At 38.4% G+C, this 20,149-nt stretch overlaps 1 protein-coding gene across 1 annotated transcript; it reads right to left on the reverse strand.

The window, feature by feature from the left end:
- Positions 1-113: 113 nt before the first annotated feature.
- Positions 114-18,845, reverse strand: LOC145897121 (uncharacterized). The gene is made up of 50 exons (XM_082985300.1): positions 18,702-18,845; positions 17,987-18,339; positions 17,443-17,594; positions 17,164-17,253; positions 16,596-16,707; positions 16,164-16,267; positions 15,937-16,089; positions 15,583-15,692; positions 15,267-15,419; positions 14,722-14,881; positions 14,198-14,323; positions 14,012-14,122; positions 13,773-13,886; positions 13,566-13,612; positions 13,287-13,366; positions 12,983-13,039; positions 12,492-12,631; positions 11,987-12,148; positions 11,568-11,724; positions 11,328-11,407; positions 11,187-11,264; positions 10,988-11,054; positions 10,432-10,616; positions 9,904-10,282; positions 9,652-9,813; positions 9,428-9,538; positions 9,147-9,245; positions 8,809-8,967; positions 8,516-8,611; positions 7,894-8,023; positions 7,706-7,772; positions 7,245-7,456; positions 6,442-7,118; positions 6,217-6,284; positions 5,903-5,993; positions 5,722-5,832; positions 5,168-5,326; positions 4,772-4,888; positions 3,888-4,479; positions 3,538-3,631; positions 3,107-3,244; positions 2,918-3,013; positions 2,439-2,599; positions 1,766-1,814; positions 1,241-1,378; positions 1,119-1,174; positions 888-991; positions 642-733; positions 533-578; positions 114-285 (listed from the first exon to the last, which is right to left on the reverse strand). Exons 1-50 carry the CDS (start codon positions 18,776-18,778, stop codon positions 143-145), a joined length of 7,215 nt encoding a protein of 2,404 aa, XP_082841426.1. The 5' UTR covers positions 18,779-18,845; the 3' UTR covers positions 114-142.
- Between the last annotated feature and the right edge of the window lie 1,304 nt (positions 18,846-20,149).

The following is a 20,149-nucleotide window of genomic DNA, read 5'->3' on the forward strand; positions in this document are numbered from 1 at the left end:
GCAGGTGCCACGTATTACTGCTGTTTGTCCCTGTAATAAATTCTCTATTTTCTTCCACACACAACTTCACCGGTATATACACGTTTATATTTCTATGTACAATAGCAAGGCAAGCACAATAACAGCATAAACAGACGATAATTTAATCACTGTCGCTCAATTCTTCAAACTGGTTGGCGGCCATCGGTGGAGGGCGCTCTACTGGCACATGTTGAGTTTGGGGGTTAGGGGGTTGACCGTGGGGATGGTACGGGCTCATGTGGGGGGCGTGGACCCCGGATGGACCTGTTAAATTATATTTTGTCAGTATTTATCAACTACCGAAGGTTCATCAGAATTCTCGTTCGTTTCGTAAAGTTTTCCCGCTTATATTTCAAGATATGATATTAAAAAATTACGTGAGATTTTACTAAAAGGTTTTCACAGCTTTTTTTGCCAAAAAACAGAGATGCATTTCATGTGGATTTGAAATTCAGATAAATTTACTCCATCATAACTCGTATACAGGGGAACCACCCTACTTAAAACTTACCTGATACAACTGAAGATCTCGGAGCCAAATTGCTTGGAGGCGGAATCTGAAATTACAACAGATTTATTACAAGAGAACCAACTACACACAAGGTTGTGAGAGAACTTACAGGTTGGTTGGAAGTTGTGTTCTGTCCCGCTTTAAATGCGAGTGCACTAATGAATATCGGAGCTGGATTCACACTGGTTGGTGCAGACGTGTCTACGTAGCAAAACATCAGACAATTAACAAAAGTATTTTTAGGCAAACAAACTTTGCGAAACTGGTGCTAAATATTATTTCTCACAAATTCGGGGAGATTCCAAAAGAAAATAATAGTAACAAACTTAACAATGAAAACGTTCGAATAACTCACTACTGTATTGTGACGTTTCCCTTTTTAATTCCGCTCCTTTAGACAAAATTGGGGAGGATACGGATGAACGAACAACAGGAGATGATCTGTTCGATGAATCGATTCTACAAAGACAATCACAAATAAGAACTTCTTTGTCCAACAGTTCGTGTATTATTGTTATTTAGATGACGTCATTGTCCACCAGCGACGTCAGTTGTTGAACAGAAACTAATTTAAACTGAAACGAACCTCGAAGATCTTTCCATAATATCTGCTGGTGCGGGACTTCCCCCACGCGATGAACCCTGTCAATCAAAACGAAGAAAAACCAAAGTGATTTACAAAGTTAGTGGCGGTTTGATTCGTTTTACCTCGTGATTAAGCAGTGCAGTCCGTATCAACGTTTCAAGGGGTGTGCTAGGGTTCTGACAGGCTTGAGGGGCGAGGGGGTGCTGGATTATCGAACTTCTGTCCTGGAGGGGGATGCCGCTCATCATGGCTTGAGCTTTCTGTTACATGAAAGTATGTGAAGATAACGACATGCATGGGAACGGTGAGTGGAAGAATTAACGCAACTTGTTGGCAAGATGTAAGAAAAGCACTTTATTTGTTGGAATTAAGACATCGCATGATATTAACAGTACGGGTAAAGTGGGCAACGCTATAAAAAAACAGAACAACAATTTCAAAACCACCCACATTACTAACAGATGTATATACAGATTGAAATTAACTGCATTATTTTATTTGGAGGTTTTAGCAGATGCCGTTATCAATAAAACAATAGAAGAGTTAAGCAGTAACAACCCAAAGGTGGCTGAACACCAACAAAGTTAACACTGTGTCTTTATGTTTGTTGCGATCAGACAATATGGAATCCAAAACAATTCACTGACCAATGCGTCTTGCTGACGTTGTTCCAGAACTTTCTTCTCGTTCGATTCTCTATTTAACATAATATTGTGTGGAGCCAATAATATGATTTCTGGGTTTGTTTTCATAGAATTTGCGCGCAACACAAAACCAGTGGTGCGTGTAACTTTTTACAACTAACGTGAAAATTTGCAATGTCATATTTATAATCCCTGGTTATGAAAATGAGTTTTAAGGTAAATCACAACCATCACACATAGGCGCCTAGTCCGGGGGGGCAGGGGGGGCCGCGCCCCCCCAGGTTTTAAAAAAAGATAACGAGTGGCTATTACGCGCGTCTGTCCGCACCATGTAACTCGTCGCATTCGTAACATTCGAAGATAATAAGACCTAAAAACAATGTGTTTCTTACACGACGCACACAAAACATGTTGACCTAGTTTCGCTTGCGTAGCTGACATCGGTTGTTGCAACGTCAGTCTCGCAGTATGATAAGCCAACAGGTACAGGTACTTAATGGTTGTGTCGTATACCGATCTTGTGTGTTTATCGTTGACGCCGCCCTTTTTGCTAATACGCCTCATGCATTGAAATTCAAACACAGTTTTTCGATATTTGATGACGTCATAATATAGTCGCCCCCCCTGGAAAAATGAAAACTAGGCGCCTATGCCATCACATCATGGTGAAGTTTACCTGTGGAACATGTCGGTGATAATCCCATGAGAATGTTCCTCAAACCTTTCGAGGCCGAAAGATGATGGCGCCACTACGTGTTGACGGCTTATTGGGGGTTGCTGGGGGGGTTCCTGCTGGGTACGGGACATGGGTGGTTTCGGTGGGTGACGTTGTTCCGGCTATAATACAGAATAGTTTATGACGATAAAATAACGCCCACATGTAGTCAAATATCTAAACCAGTGGAACCGTTTATGCTTCGTGACTGAGTAAGTTTCAAGAGCAGTTACCCCCCGCTCATCCATTAAAAACATAGATGGCACACAAGAATCAACTCTAATAAATTTGAAAAACCCTATTAGTGCGAAATCCGCTTGTGGTCCCCGGAAAACGCCTTGTGGCCCGCCATGGGGCCATCGGCCACATATGAGAAACCTTGATCTGAAAAATTCCATTCAGTCCATACTTAAACGAGAGTTTGCAGTAGACCCACCAACCTCTTGTCTTTGCGAAGTAGAAGGAGGTTTTTGGGAGTGAGTGGGGGGAGGTTTTTGCGAGTGAGTTGAAGGACTCGAACTCATCGGTTTGTTGATCTTAAAACGTTGATTTGTTGAAGCTCGGGTGGTAATGTAGTGTTAATATTCACACACAATCATGTATTGTTAGAATGAAGTGAACTAATTTACATGCGGAACTGGATGGGATCCTTCATATTCTTGGTTGATGTTATGGTCGATAATAGCATGGATAAGATGGGCAGGGGTCATGGTGGCTCTCCCCTTGATGCGGAGATCGGATGCTGTTTTCACGTGCCTTGCTCCATACTGTACAACGTAATACTTATAAGTGGGTTTGTATTAACTTCTAAAATCAATCCGAAGTTGTCACAAGGCTATAAGTTGATATATTTCGTCTGTGTTTGTAGATCACCAGCATCGCCTTTGATTTTGTAGCAAGTAATTTTAAACCTTAAATATCCTCGCGTAACCACAACACTGTTTCACATTTTAACTTGGATCCGTAAATTAACTCAACAAAATTATGCAGAAAACAAACATTTTTAATCTTTACTGCTTTGTCAAATTAATTTTGTTGCATGACAAGGAAATTCCCTAACCTCAAACCCTTGAAAGGGAATTCCCCGATCATCAACTTGATCACTTCGGTCGTTCGGTTCCTTCCGTTCTTGTTGCAAACTTTCGTGGGAAGATCTGCGGATAAAATGTGGAAGGTGACGGTAATGTTGACGACGGTTGACCTCGGGCATGCGTTGGGTCATGACTGGGGCCTATATCACATTGGGCTAAATAGTGGGTCGAGGCCCAAGTTAAGCCCACCAGATTGTTTATACACTTTAGTGAAGTATTTTTTTTTTTCTAAAATTACACAAGATTTTGTGTTCTCAGTTGTGTTTTACTTACAACTATTGCTTGCATTTGCAAACCTCCTTACATCAAACTTACTAACCTGTGTTGTTGGGGGTGGGAAGTCAAGCTGGGGGTTCTTTCTCCTTGTGGGTGGGAGGGTTGTCCGGAGTGGAGCTCACTTGTGTTTGTAATATCTCTCTCCATTCCACGATGCTCCGGTTCACGCTTGACCCCTCGACCTTGGGCTAAATGGGGGCTACTGCTACTTCTCTGGGTGACAAGGGGACTTCCCGAGATTGCCCTGTCAGCACTTGGGGTTTGTCTCGGTGGGGGTGGAGTCCCATACGACGATGGGGGGGTTCGACGCGCTTCATGAGCCGCAAACTGTGTTGCGAGAGCAGACTGTGTGGCCAATGTGTGGTAATCCGAGCTTGGGATTCTGTGGGGGCTTGATGACTTACGACGCTCAACCCCTGGGTGGAACATTTCCGACATATGGGGGTAGAGCTGGGGTCCAGGTGAGGGGTAAGGGGGTTTTGTAATATGATGTGGGGTGGATGAACGGTGGGGTGAAGAGGGACTTTTTGATGGGGTACGGATGGGGTTGCTTGTTGTTCTGGAGTGTTGGGGGTTGCTGGATATTGAACTTGGGTTTTGGGAGGTAAAAGTTGGTCGACTGGAGATTGGGGAATCTGTTGGAGTTAAGTTTAATCTTAAATCATAAGTGATTTAAAAAATTAATAAAAAAAAGTTAGTTGTGAGCTCTCATAAAAAAACTTTATACAAGCTGCAGATCGATGGCAACTGTTTTGATAATTCATATTATTAACTGCATATTGCCTATGTATAAAAATCTTTGGTTTGTTAATTTTTGAACAGATTGAAATATTGCTTGAAAATAACATTTGCAGGAGGAAATATTTTCGAGGTAAACAAAATTAAAAAAAAATTGTTTAGTAAATTTAAGTCATGATCTCGCCGTACTTGGGTGGTGTGAAGCAACCAATGGGTGTAAAGGGTTGGATGACATTGAAACAACTACCGGGGGGTGACCGCTTGTAACTGGGGTAATGGTCGAGAAGGGGGATCCCCTGGGTGCGACTAAACAAGTAAGTTTATTTAATAAGTTGATTGTTTTTGTGCTTTGTTACAGTTTTTGGCATTTTTGTAATTCATTGTTAGAATTTATTTAAAATACAGAAAATCTTGTGAAGAAAAAGGTCACCATCCAGTTTGGCTGCTATTGACTCCTTAAAATATTTTTTAATCATTCTACATTTTAACTCTAGCCTTAATTATGAGAAATGCATATTTTCTCCATTTTCATCCAGGAATAAAAAACATTATTGTTAAATAACTTTTCATTGGAAGTAATTTTACCGGAAGCTGGTGATGGGAGATGTTGCTTCATCTGCATCGCTGTAGCGAAGTCGTGTGTCAAAACATTGTGGCGTGAACTCTCCATGTTTTCGTTCGGGTTGGACTGCACGAAGGGACCCAAACTTCCTGGGGGGAGGCCGTGGACCATCCCAGCAGCAGCTTCATAACGGCAAAATCAGTTTACATTCAAAGCAATAAACATTTTCACAAGTTACTGTTTCATTCGTTCGGTTGACAGCATTCAAAGAGAATTATTATCCCATTCTTGGAAAATGTTTGTATTTTACAAACGAACAAATAATTCTTACAAGCACATTGATTCATGTATATAGTGAAACAACAAGCCTCTGATTACATCAGCAGATTTTATTGTGAAAAATCGATTTCGCGTATGTAAGTTACCATAAGCAGCGTCAGTCACACATAAAAGCTGACGTTAATCTAAGACTTGTTGCTTCACTATATACACGAACCAAAGTAATTTGCTGTCGCAGATAAATAAACAATTCCTAACCTAGGGCTAGATCCCTCTACAGCTATTAAGCAAGTCCTACCATATTGATTCATAAGATAATGTTGCATGACAGCAAGTGTTTCCGCCTGTTTTCCTGGTAATGGTTGAGGGATTAATGGATATCCATGTCGAAGCAAGAGAGGGTCGATTGCTTTAAGAAATAATACAAATAATTTTAGGATCATTTAGAAACTTGAAATATGTCTCAGGATAACCTGTACCTTGTGCGTGGAGTTCTTGGGTTTGGGCTTCTGCCAAGCTTCTGCTAGTGGGAGCCAGAGAGTAGGCAGACAACGACCTTTGGGATGAACTCTGAAGAATATTTTACATAGAGAATTACATTGGAAATCACTCCAAGCTTGTGCGCAAAATTGTTGACTTTGAGGTATTGTGATGTAATAATAAACTTTGAAATCACATGGGTAGGGGTAGGACATTTTTCATCAAACTTACAGTTTGAAACATTATTCACAACATAGCAGATATTGTATAACATGAAGTTACTATAAATATGTTTGTACACAAGACAACCAACCAATGTCGATTCCATTCCACCTCTTCGGTCTGGGGTATGACGTGATGCAGAATCCGGTCGCTTCAATTCTAAACATTTAAGTGTTTAAATTGTTCATGTAATAATTCGGTGTGTTATTTTATAAAGTGTTTGAAAGTCATGACTTAATAAACAAACAATTATCCCAACAACATTATCCTGATTTGTTGTAACATTTAAACTATCGTCTTTAAAACAAAACCCAACCTTCTTTGGTAGTTCTATCTTGTGCCATGGGTGACGCATGTCTCTGTGCTGCCTCGCTCGGAACCCGTCCCGGTGTTGGGCCTCTTGAAGCTTTCCTCTCAGCCACTTTGATCTGTGGTGGAGTTGCCGAGCGTTGGATGACATGCTGCACTGATTTCGGGGATGGACTCGGTTCCTCGCTGGTTTTACGCTTCGACATTGCTGCAAGTTCCGGGATTGAACGTGGTTCCATGCCAGATGGGATGATGAAGCCAGACCGTGATTGCAGGTGGTAAGCTTCCATCATCCGAGACTCATCGAGTTTCTGCTGTATGAGTAATCCCGCTGCTCCATCACCAACCTTCTCAGACTTGAGTTGTTCTTGTAACTGTGATAATGCTGAAGTGGAGAATCTACCTCCGGGCTGCAAACCTGGGTGCCAGAAAACGGGAGCTTGGCCCGGTAACAGTGGAGCTGGTGGAAGAGATGCAACTATTTTGGGGACGTCAACATATTGTGGTTGCTTGGTCATGGTGACAACCCCAACAGAGGGGATTTGTGAAATTATTTGGCGCACTGGAGCACTGCACGTTGTGGGTTTGCTTCCTGTTGGTTTATCATGGCCATCTATGGGGTTAAGGAGGGGGTTGCGAGCAACTGGTTTCCCACTCCTAATGGAAACAAGGTTTGAAGCAGGTCTGCAAAATCAAACAGTTTCGTGTTGAAATCTTATAATTTGACCATTCAACATTTTAAAAGTTATGTGAATTTTAACTGCAAAGCACTGAAGGTTCATTAATTTGAAAAATAAGTTAACGTTTTACCTGTGGGGCAAACTGTTGATGGGATTTGGCATCGTAGAAGGTTGGGGAGCAGATGATGGTATTGGAGGTTGGAGAACGGGGGTTCCGGTGGTAATGGATCCAAACCGAGGGAGCGAGACAGTCTGGGACATTGGGGGCGGTCGGTAAGCCCCCTGCAAGATGGGGTTAAGACCTGGGGGTATTCTTTCGTCTCCAGGTTTCAGTGAAAGCAGCTGAAAAATAATTTTTCCTTTTTACATTTTCAGCATCAAAAATAAGACTTTAAGCAAACACACAAAAAATCTTGGTTTATTTTATTTCTGGAAGTTTTTTTTCTAACAAGGAAAATTGTTTTATGTCAGCCACAGTTCAAAAAAAATCATTATTTTAACATTATTGCAAATATTAAAAACAAATTTATGTATTTTTACAGAGTATTTTTTTCATGAAAACACCAGAACATGTGACAAGCTTTAACCAACCTTTTGAATCGTTGCACTCGCCTGTGCAGAAGTCGTCTGTCGGTAACTTGCTTGCGGAACATTAACACTAAATTATTGAAAACATGTTATAATTTTACATGTGCAACAGATCCTACAGAGTGATTGTTTTTGAAAGTTATGAACCCACACCCACAGACATCAAATCACGAACAGCAGTGGAACCTTACCTTGTGGTGGTGAATCTTAACGCAGACACAGGTACAGCCGGGGTGGGTGGGATGACTGCAGCTTTATCATGCATCATTCCAATCTCAGCAGGAGTGTACATACGTTGGTATGACGACGAAACAACAGGAACTGATCACATGACAAGAACATGGTCAAAACACCAGGAAAATTTAACAACAACAAGAGCATATGTGATTCTCAACGCATATTTTGGTCAGAGTCTTTCATAGAAACAATATTTTGAACAATGTGAATTTGTTTAAAACCTGATTATTGATGAAATTCAAGGTAGTATAAATGTTAATCTTGTGGAATTCATAACAATATTTCAACCTAAAGTCATGTTTTAATGTTCGTGCCACAAGGTGACAACTTGCATGTGAATTAAAAGCAAAAAGATGAGGAATTTTAAAATATTTTAATGTTTGTAGCAGTAATTCTTAACCAGGGGACCTTTCCAGGGGAGCATGGAGGTTGGATCTGAGGGGTTTCTTATTTTACAAAATACATTACAACAGAAAGTAGTGGAAGAAATTGTTGGTGATTTGAAAGTGGCAACGTCAAGGTTAAGAATTACTGTTTGAGAGAGATCGCATATAAAGAAAGTTGTGACAAACTGACCAGAATGTCTAGCATCCGGAACAGCACCAGGTCGAAAATCTTTACTCAAAGATGAAGCAACTGACATAGCAGGGGCTCGATGTTGATTGGTAGATCCTACAAACCAACATGGCGATCAGGTTATTTTGCACTCAACGACTTGCTCCAAAAGTTTTATTGACAAAAAAACATACAGGGGGGTATGGTTTAAATTATTTTTAAACCATGGCTGAAACTACCTTTAAAACAACATACACTAAATGTTAAAATAACTTCTGTGCAACCAGCTACAATCAATAAAAGCAAAAACATACCTGGTAGAGCGGAGGTGGTCAGTTTAACAGATTCCATACTGGAGGGCACTGAGGTGGTTGATGTTTTTTTATCGGCCGTTAGATCCATGACATGTGGCATAGAGACAGTAAACGTTCGTCCACTGCTTGACACGGACACAAACGGAACTGACATCTTGCCTTTAAACAAATTTAGTTGTCAACAATAAAGCCATGCAAACTAAGTCAGAGCATACCAACTTTCTTACAAGAAAATTACCCTGTTTAGGATATTTTGCAAATATAATATGAAACACAAAGCTTCACACTGGTGTTTTGAAACAACAATTATGGGATTAAATTGATGGAAACAAGCTTACCAGTGTGATAAGGTTTGCCCCTAATGTTTTCAATGACAGCGGTAGGTACAGGTTGTCTGTGGACAATGGATACCGGCTGGGTTGTTGCCATGACAACAGCTGCAACAACAATTGCTTGTTATTAACAAAATATCCAAGTTTCCATAACATAATTCTGCCCAATATTTTTGTTGGTGAAATGTCAATCTTACACAAATATATGGCGAAGTTGCAAGCTGGTTACTTTTGTGTCATTTGTCGGTCATTGACCAAGTTTTTTCAGAACTTTTGACCTTTTTTACCTGGTTCTCTGTTGGACAATGAGTTTGTTCGAGAAACATTCAGAGTTTGTGCTGAGTTCATGGAGAGGTGGGCCCCAGCCGGTGTTGAGTTTGGTCGAGAGTTGTCGGCAACTGGAATCAAGAAAATCAATTTGAAGAAAGTTTTATGCTGAAGGTTTAGACGATTTAACTTCTATATGACGTGTGTTGAAACAAGTGCATTTTAATGAGGTGTTTTTCCTCACCTGAGGTTATAATGGTGCCATGTTTTGAGGAAATGACAGGAACACTTGATGTTGCCCCGGACACTTGAGGAGGCACCATAGCACCAGGTGGTGGTAGAGACTGAGGTCTGTTTAACAACAACGAAGGAGTCTCCAATTGTCTCACTTTATTTAACCCGCTCCCTGCAAGGACAAATTAATTTTAGATGATTTTGAATTTTTTTACAAGTTTGGGTTTCAGAACATAAAGAACTCTTCCACGATTAAACATACCTGCATTGTTGGTAGTGGATGTGGCACCAACCATAACACGTGGCACACTTGGTGTGACACCTGCCACTACAAGTGGCATGCTGGATGTGATGCCTGACACAACATGTGGCATGCTGGATGTGACACCTGCCACTACAAGTGGCATGCTGGATGTGATGCCTGACACAACATATGGTATGCTGGAATTGACACCAGGCATGACATGTGGCATGCTTGATATAACACCAGAAATAACAGATGGCATGCTGGATGTCACAACAGTGGCACATGTCGCAGTGTGGGTTGCCATGTTTAGGTTGATTACAGGAGAATCATTGAAATCGTAATCGAACGCATCCTGAGGTCCCTGAGACTTTTGCTTCACTTTCCATCCATGACTCTGCATTAGATCATGTTTAAATCATGGCACTGTATATATGCCTGTGTTGATATTAAGGACCAAGTTAAACAAAATGTCTTTTAAACCATCCAAACTTGGTACTCTTGATAATGTTACAGACACAACAATACATCATTAGCAGGAAATACCTCAGTAGTCGTGTCTTCATCAGCACTGCATGTTGCACTGCTATCATCATCACGGAGGGGTGTACCCTGTTGCTTGGCAACATTACTGCTGTTAGTTTTTGTCAACGATGACTCCTGGTTGGTCGCGACATCTGGTTGGGTGCCAGGTTTAACGAGATCAGACACATTGTCTTCAGATTTACCATCTGTTAAGTGCGACAATTATACATGTATTAACTTCATAGGAACAAGAAACCAGAAAATACATATTATAGCCCTTCGGTGTAAACCAGACATTTACATTATTAAAAAATAATGTTTAGGTTATAAAATGTGGTGAGCATTATTTGCTTGTGAAAGAGAAACCTAAGCTTCGTCATCAGTAATATTTGAATATTTCGTTAAAACAATTCATTATATTGGAATGAATGAAAAGCTCTTGGGTGGGGATGTTTTTTTATAAATTAGTCAGTTCGGTTTGTCCTTATGTGACATTTAATTTTTATAAAACTTGGTATGTGACCCCCTGTGAGGTTGTGACCCCCTGCAAGGTCATGACCCGCAGTGTAATCGTTACCTTCTTTGATGCCTCCAACATCTTTAACTTCATCACATTTGGTTGTTTCTCCATTTTCATCTTTAACCTGGAGATTAAAATTAAACATGAATTCACCACAATACCGAAAATATAACATTAACATAGAAACAATATGTTATATATCAGCATGAACATAGAAACAATACGTTATATATCAGGATTAACATAGAAATCTTACCTCGTCCTTCAGAGTTTTTGCATCTTTTGTTGAAGATTCGCTTGAAGTTTTTTCTCTTCGACCTTTTTTCTCATTTTTCTTTTGTAAATAAAATATTTATTTCCATCAAACTTAAATTTATCAAGAAACTAAACTCAATACCTTCTGTTTTTTTTCGGCCGGTTCCCCTTGTGATAATACTGGGGACTTGGATGAGCTCGGACGTTTTGTGGAAGTAGATTCTACACGAAAATGTTACAAACTGTATTTTATTCAGTTGAAAACAACACTCAAAGTTTATTAGAATTAAATAAATGTATTTTCAATTGCAAAAATACAGAAGCAAGGAAAATATTTTTCGTTACAACTGTTGAAAAATCCAAAAAATCCAACGTAAGTTACCTGGACTATCTTGTCCTGTGCTAGCAGCAGCCAAAGCAGCAGTTCTCCGTGTTCTGATATGTGTTGTCGATATTGACGCTGATTCACCTCCGTCATTCCCCAGTGCAACTTTACCCGATGTTGAAATAGCAGGACTTGGTGTTCTATCCTTTCCCTTCTACAAATATTTTCCACTTTAAAATGTGACGGCAATGTTTGATTCTACAAGATCATCAAAACTTGTAGAACAAATACATGGGTTTTTTTGAACAAAAACTAGGAAAAAAAATGTTTTCAAAAATGCTTTTACAATTATTCCCATACAAAATACTTGTAGATGCTCAAATTGGAACCACAACTCTTCAGAATTGTCAAAAACATGAAACTGCACTTTCTACTATAAAGATTCAGTCTTCAACTTTCCAAAAACAATGAACTACCTGTTTTTTGTCATCGATCATCATGGGGTCGTCCATCTTGTCACCTTTGACCTTTTCGTCCATCAGAGGGGATTCTGTGTTCTTTCTCTCATCTTCCTCGGTTGCCGTGGCGACAATGTCAGGTGACTGAGCATGATGTCGAGTTCTTCGTGACTCGCCCGTCTTAAACAAATGAAAGTGTGAAAATGAATAGAAGTTTATGTCGCTGGACGCAACAACTTTACTTGAATATAATTTACTGGCTGCTATCAACAAATATTTTTGCCAACACAACCTCAGTTTTTGTATCAGAACTAGGAAGAAATTAGTGTTTTTTTTTGCATTTTTGCAGTGTATGTGAACACATTCTAGAAGAACATGGTGAATCTCTACAAGATAATCCTGAAGAAGTCTCGTCAGACCGCAGATGAAAACTTTCATTAAAATAAAATCTACATAACTTCAATGTCAGAAGCAAGGTTTTTTTAAATGTGAAGAAATTGTCAGCTGAATATTCAATTTAAACCTTTTTCTGTGTTTTCTTGATAAGTTGGTCGAGTCCGTGCTTCTTCTTGTAGTTGTGGTAGAAGTTTTTAACTTGTTGCTCTGTTTTGTTGGCAACCATGCGCGATATCGCAGAGAAATCTCGTCCATGTCTTCCAAAACCTGGATAGTAAACAAGTCTGAGTCCACAACATATTTAACACAGGCCATAAATATACTGATTGATAAGAAATGTTCTGGCATTTAAGTTTCAAAAGTGTTTATTTGAAACCAACGTTTTGTCTGCCATCCGGCGAGGCTTCTTCAGGGTTATGTCAACAGTGAAGCATCGCGCACATAAAACACTAAAAATGCAGGAAAAACGCAAGAAATGCGTATACATAAATACACTGACAAGATGGTTTTTATCGTGTTTTCAAACGACTCACACGTGAAACACTTCATAAACAAGAAATGATCAGATAAACAGGAATTTAAAGACACAGATTTTATTGTTTATGTGAACATTTTTACCTTCTTTTACAACAGATATTTCCCCCTCAGTCCAGTTCATGGTTTGTTTCCGAGCTCCTACAAAAAAAGAGAGGTTTTAATATCACGCTAACTTCATATCTTTCATTAAAACTTTGGAACAACAACTTTTACCATTGCTCGAAATTACCTCACTTCAAATCAATATCATTTAGTGAAGTTGAATTTTATTATTTCAATTTTGCAGAAGAATGATCAGAAATTGATTGTGATCTGGTGTCCATGAATTAACATAAAGTTTAATCCAAATATTCCGGAGACATCGCCTTAAAGTGAAATAACTTACTGGTCATCCGAGGGGAGGGTGGTTTGTCGACCCGAACTTCTTCTTGCTCCATTTCACCTTCTTTCTTTATTTCTTCTTTACTGGAAAATTAAAGTTTATGCTGATTTGTTTCATGTAGTTAACGCAAAGTAGCAGAGTAATGATTTACCATGGATTACATGATCTATGTTTGGGTGGTTGTGATGACAATTATTAAAACATAGATTTATTAACATTAATTATGATGGAATTTGTTGCAATGCACTTAGTGGAGTTGGGAACAATTTTACATAAACTTACTTTTTATCGACTACATCTTTTGTTGAACCTGGTGCAGGATTGAAATTCTAAACAAATATTTGATTTAACTGAGGTCGATAAAATGATTAAATCTTTAACTTGCAGGAACAGAGCTTTTCAACAAACATTTTAACCAACATGAAGTGTTTGGGTTTCTGTTTATGGATTTATCAATCACATAATGTTTTGATTATGTTAGTATCTTACGTGGTGCTTCCCCGACTTTAACTTCTTGGGTTTGAGTGTTTGTTTCCGGATGAGCGCCTTGTAGTGGTTGGTTTTCTTTGTGAGGTAATAATAGAGAATGCAGTCGGCAACACTCTATAAAAACAAAATTACATAAAGTTATTTACAGTTTTTTCAAATTTTATGGTTTGGCAATCAATTTTTCCAGATTTCAGAAGCTTAAAGCACTATTGTGTGTTGTGTTTAAACTTTCCACCAACCTTCTTCTCAATAAACGAAGCAACAAGTTGAAAGTTTTTCGGATGTTGGACAAATTTCTCTTTAAAGATTGATTTTTCTTGATCTGACCAAGCGTCCAACTGCTGACTTTCCTGTGATAAACGTGACAACTTTGTGTAGAACCTACAGAAATGTAACAGAAATACAAATGAAAGGTAATTTCCTACTTTAAACTCTTTGAAAGGTTCGTTGATGAAACCATTGTTGTTTATGAACTGAATTCTCCTTTGTTCTTTATCGAGCAACATTGGTGGAATCACTGCAAGTTGCCTCATGTGGTGAAGCTGATTTTCCTGGGAAAATAATCACTTTCACCAAATCATGACAATCAGTCATATTTCAAAAATGTTTTTTACTAATGTGAGTGTCAGTTAAGATTCTATTAACAGGGAAAAAAATATCTACAACTAATTAATATCTTTACTGGCATCATACCCAAGCTGGGTTGGCCACTTTTAATCGGAGATTAAAGTCGGAGACAGATTTGGAAAATCAAGCTCTCGGCGAGGTTTGAACTAACAACCCTAGGGTCTAAAAAATGTAGTTTGCGTTCTTTCATACCACAGTATGCTTGTTTGACGCCAAAATAAAGTTTATCAATCATGATTTCAAAGTCCCAACATTAAACTGTCCGGAAAGCACGCAGTGCAAAACTTTAAAAGAATTGTTGTGTAAATAAACAAATCTAAACCTGTTCAGTGAGACCATCGACTATCTCTGCAAGGTCAGCTTCACTCCGACAAGTATCCCCTCTCGTTCCGACTCGTTCAATCCTTTCTTGTTGCTCGCGTTGTTTACGAACTTCAGGGAAAAGTTTCTCAAAAAATTCTCGTGATTTCACTTCCTTCGCCCTATGTGAAATCATGAGTCAAGTTATTCCACAAACGCAACAATGAACATCTTGAGTCACAAATATTTCATAAAACTTTTCAGTTGTTTGGTTACTACATGTTCATTCATCTAGCTGTCTGAACCATGGCAATGATCCATGATATTATCTTGTTATGAGGCTTATATCTGCTGTGAGGGCAACATTTATTATCGGTAACAAACAAATGATCTAATTTTTTAAATACTGAAAATGTCAAGGACTTTTATTGCATTCCAGACTTTCTTGGTTGATTGTTTGATCACAATTTCAGTTTAAACATGATCTGAAAATCGTGATTAAAAACGAAATTAACGCAAACAGACTTGACCGTTGGGTTTTACTTGCATTTTGCACCAAGTTCTTACTTGCGTTTTGGATTTGATTCGATTTCCTCAGTTTTCTGGTGCCATTGACCCATAAGCTGATCGTACCGAGCACACAAGTACTGCTCACGAATGTTCTGCAGTTTCATTCGGTTTTGAAAATACGTCAACAACTTCGGGCGCATTTCTTCATTCCTGAAAAAGTAAACATGCTCTTTGGAAAAAAGTCTTCCTAGTACCACCGTAAAGTTTGAGTAACACTGGTTTAGTTAATATCTATTTAAAAATACATCACCAATCCAATAAAATGCATAACAGCAAAGTAATGTACTGATATTTTAGGAATTGATTTGTTTACTTCTCGATGTTTTTCTGATACACATCTGTGTCCGAGGGTTGGTTGTACAACGGCATTTCATATTTCTTGCAAAGTCCGTCCAATACCGATCTTGCAGCTTCTGCTTTTTTCTATGGAGTAACAAAATATTTGGCCAACTCTATCATAAATTAATTCAAAAGTACAGCAGTTCTATTTAATGTTATTCAAAGTTATTAATTATTTTGCCTTGCGCTTTTACAACTAAGTGTTTTGCTTTGGTGTTCCTGCTATTATTGAAGAGGAGACAAAATATAAACATGAATTTAAGCTTTTTGTTTCACTTAAATTGAACCAGAATCTTACCGTGAAATGATAATCTTGAATTCAACCTACCCTGTTTTCTGCGTATATAACTTGCCACAGGTCTCTGTGTTTGGGTTCAGCTCGTTGTGGTGAGGTGTCTGATTTTGCAGGTTCTGGGGGTTTCATCGCCGACTCCTCCAGCTGGGTTTTCTTCTTTTGCAAACGTCCGATCTCAGTTTCAACCTGGACAAAGGGAGTTAAAAAAAACTCCTTGAAACAGCTGCATCGCAAAATCATAAACATGGTGTAGAAATAACCTTTGCTATCTCCCTGTCAACTTTATCCATGGCTTGGACCAAATCCTCCTTTGACTTTTGTTCAACGACAGCAGGGGCTGGATGTACAGACTGATCCGTTTTTACTGGAAATAGTTGATGCAACCACATAATGTACTGTTCAGTTACTGTATTAGAAATTACTGGAGGAATTTCTAACTTGAATTACAAGAAAAATAAAGATAGTTTTGAGACCTAAAGGTGTTGGTGTCACTGACATATTTGTGAAGAAATGAGTCCAAAAACAAAATCTTGTTACAACTGTTTTAAATCCATCACGAACATTATAAATAGACAAAATATCACCACAGGTCTAAAGAAAAGTTCACCTTTTATTTTTATAATTCTCTTGTTTTTAGTGTTTTTGCGAGCAGATTACTGTGCAATGTGAAATTCATCAATAAAGTATGTTACCATTAGGTTGTCTGTGCAAGACTGAAGTTTGCGGTGCATGTTCGGATCCTGTAGCAAGATGTGGATGAGGATGTTTGGGTCCAACTTCCTGCTTCACTGTCACCAATGGTTCCTTGAAACGAAATAAACTGATGGAATTTGGAGCCCTTAATTTTCACTTTATTTTTGTATTTAAGATAAACTCGTATGTGGTGAACGGGTCAAACAGGATTGTTTCAATAAATCAAGATTTCTGAATCAAATCACTACTTGACAATAGTTCAAATAACAAAATAAATTTTTGAAAGTGAGCTTCATACAATGTCATTGTTTCAATGTATCATGTCTCATCATCAGTGCAGCACTATATGGCATTCTTGTCAGCCAAACAGCCAGGCAAAGACTGACTATGCAATCACCGTCATCCACTTGGCAACAAACAAGGTGCAACCAACCAGGACAAACCAATGTATATAACAAAATTTATAATTTCCAGCAATTCCCACCATTGTTGGCACACATTAAACCAGTCCCCATGAAACACTTGTTACATGAGAATTGTACTGTTTATAAAAACACAGCTTGGTACCTTTTTCACATCAGGGTGGGTTTGAAACATGGGGAATGATTGCGGAGTTGAAACAATGGAATGTCTTGTGTTGGAAGGATGGTCTTTCTGCTTAGAAATGTAAAATTTCACCAGTTATTAATGAAGACTAAAAGCTAATCAGTTTCACCCATTCAACTTTATCTCAAATTTAATCAGATTTATTCTTTTAAATGTTCTGAATGCAACTTTTTTGTTTACTTTAGGTTTTATTTTGTTGCACAACAATATCATGCATACAAATATTAGCATGGTACTAACCTGCATCTGAGCATGAGCTGGTATATGTGGTTGGTAGGCAGAATGTGGTGATGGCCCTGATGCTCGTTCCATGGGTCTTGCTAGAGCACCTTGAGAAGCTGGAAGTGAAGTTCTTCTGGGTTGAGAACTACCTCCATATGATAAGCCAATACCTGGTGAATATAAAACATGTTGTGGTTGTAGCGATTGGTTTCTCCAACATCCAAGTCCAGTAGACCTGGTATAAACTGATTTTGTCAGTGTAGATTTGCCTGTTCTTGCATTAGACAGTAATTCACTTTTATCGCAGCTAAAACATTACCAGTGAACCTAATCATCAAAATAAGATAGCTGCGATAGCCAAGTAAGCACCTGCATAGAGGGTTTGTTTTTAACAACAATGTTGCCATATGTATTGCACAATAATGAAAACTAAATTTGATCATCTGGTACAAAGATATCCTGGCAGACTGTCAATCATGCATCAAATTGAAAGTAGTATTTCTCTGTGTGGTCGAAACAATGCTTTTATTTGTGCATATTATCATGCAATAATAAAACTAACCATGAGCATCTGAAGATAGATTTGCGTTTGAACTTAAAACATCTCGATCTCGCTCCCCGGAAATTCGGATATCTTGCAGCAATGACACGCGGTGTGATGACGGTCGTTTTGCCTGGTATGACGTGGATGGATGGGGTGTTGACATTGATGCAACCGTAGGAATTTGTGGGCGAGGCAAGCTCCCCTGGATCATAGAGGCGTTGAACTGATGGTCGAGGTGATAGGGTGGATTGCCTGGTTTAGGAAGCATTGCAAGATACTGAGGAGGTATCGAACTATGGCCTTGAACATACATCTGGGGAATCACCAGAGGAGTGTTTTGTATCGATGGTGAGGGATGTCTAACATTCGATCTGCAAAAATGTTTGTTGTCACTACAGGATTTATTAATATAGCACAGAGGACTTTTTCGGCAAAGGCATATGTGAGGAGGTTTTTTGCATTGTGATGTATTTTTTTCCATTAATTGCTGATAGAATTAAAAAAACTGTTTTTTTTTTCTTCAATCAGACGTGGCATGATGAAAAAAAAATTCCTTACATTTGTTTTGTAGCCTATCTGTAATTGTTGCAACATAATATACATTGTCATGATTTTATCGATATGGGGAAAATAAAACGCACTATCAGTAAAAATGCATAACAATATAGTGAAATTCTAACATGGTAAATAAATCAAAACAATGAAGAACATAATCACAAAAATACAATTTTACCTTTGCGAATGCTGATCATCGGCTCGGGTTGCCGAGTATTGATGCTGCGGTCTTGCATTTTGAAACGGTGGTTTCATATTTGCAAACTAATGTCGATCTTTAGTTTATTTCACATGTTAACAAAATGTTACCTGCTCTGAGTAAAAAAAAGACTGTTTCTGACTACTGTGATTTCGGCGAAAACTTTTTTTTGTTTCAACAAAATATATATTTCACGCACGAGTGAACACAACTTCAAGGGATTTATTAAAAACAAAACACAGGTATATACACAAATTAGAACACAATGAATATCCAAAAATATCAAATGTAACTTTAACATCCCTATGCTATCAATTCTGACAATTTTCGTTTATACAAGGTATATTTTAAGGCAACAAAACAAGTAAATTTGGATACGTTCATACGTCAAGCTGATAAAGATGTAGTCGCTTGATATGGGCGAACATTTGAAACCTTTCCGGTGCGTAGGATTTCTTTAAATTTTGCACAGGGCTTGCCTGTAGCATGCTGATGAACGTGGTATAAGTTAAAATACCAACTCAATTCAAATTTCCAAGCGAAGTGAAGCACATTTCGTACATATAAAATAATGTTTTATTTCAAACAGTAACCAACTAAATATGTCGATTTATTTTTCAAAAGGAAAGTACGACATACTTGATTATATATTGATACAGCGACAATGAATTTATGGATGGATCTAAATTTACCATTGAAAATTTATGACAACGTATATTTTTATATATATTTTTATTATGGTATATTTTTATTATATTTTTAAGTATATTTTTATATTGGAAACAGTTTCATCGATCGGAGTAAACCTGCGTATACCTCTGTCGTCATCAATAACCGATTGTTTATGAAACAATACAGAAACAATGGGTGTTGCAAAATGAATAATCTTTATTCGTTTCTCGCAAACACAGAATCCAGTGGTTGCGGTTAAGTTCATTTCGCTGGGAAATTTAAAATGAGTTGGTATTTTAACTTATACCACGTTCATCAGCAGGCTCCAGGCAAGCCCTGTGCAAAATTTTAAAAAAAATCCTTTTGACCGGAAAGGTTTTAAATGTTCGCCTTTTCAAGAGACCTTGTCGCCAAGCTGTTAGCGGGCAATGGGCTCTATGCCGTCACAGAGCCGGTGACCTGCGGTTAAGTTCATTTCGCTGGGAAATTTAAAATGAGTTGGTATTTTAACTTATACCACGTTCATCAGCAAGCTCCAGGCAAGCCCTGTGCAAAATTAAAAAAACCTATGGACCGGAAAGGTTTCAAATATTCACCTATATTAAGCGGCTACATCACTATCAGCTTTGTTCGTACAAAATTTTCAAATATTGCTGCCTCAATATTCACCTTGCACGGAAAAAAAATAAACAGATTTTATGACGGAGGGGTGCTAAAGTTACATTTGATTTTTTGGGATATTCATTGTGTTCTAA

The sequence above is a fragment of the Ascidia mentula genome, chromosome 4 (assembly GCF_947561715.1).
Source record: "Ascidia mentula chromosome 4, kaAscMent1.1, whole genome shotgun sequence".
NCBI lineage: Eukaryota > Metazoa > Chordata > Ascidiacea > Phlebobranchia > Ascidiidae > Ascidia > Ascidia mentula.

What these genes read in the sequence shown, in the direction of transcription:
- LOC145897121 (XM_082985300.1), bottom strand. Translation starts at nt 18,778, where the DNA reads ATGAAACCACCGTTTCAAAATGCAAGACCGCAGCATCAATACTCGGCA. An exon ending in CAGCTCATGCTCAGATGCAG is followed by an intron (nt 17,254 to 17,442) that starts GTTAGTACCATG and finishes TACATTTCTAAG; the next exon opens with CAGAAAGACCATCCTTCCAA. An exon ending in TATCAGAAAAACATCGAGAA is followed by an intron (nt 15,420 to 15,582) that starts GTAAACAAATCA and finishes TTACTTTTTCAG; the next exon opens with GAATGAAGAAATGCGCCCGA.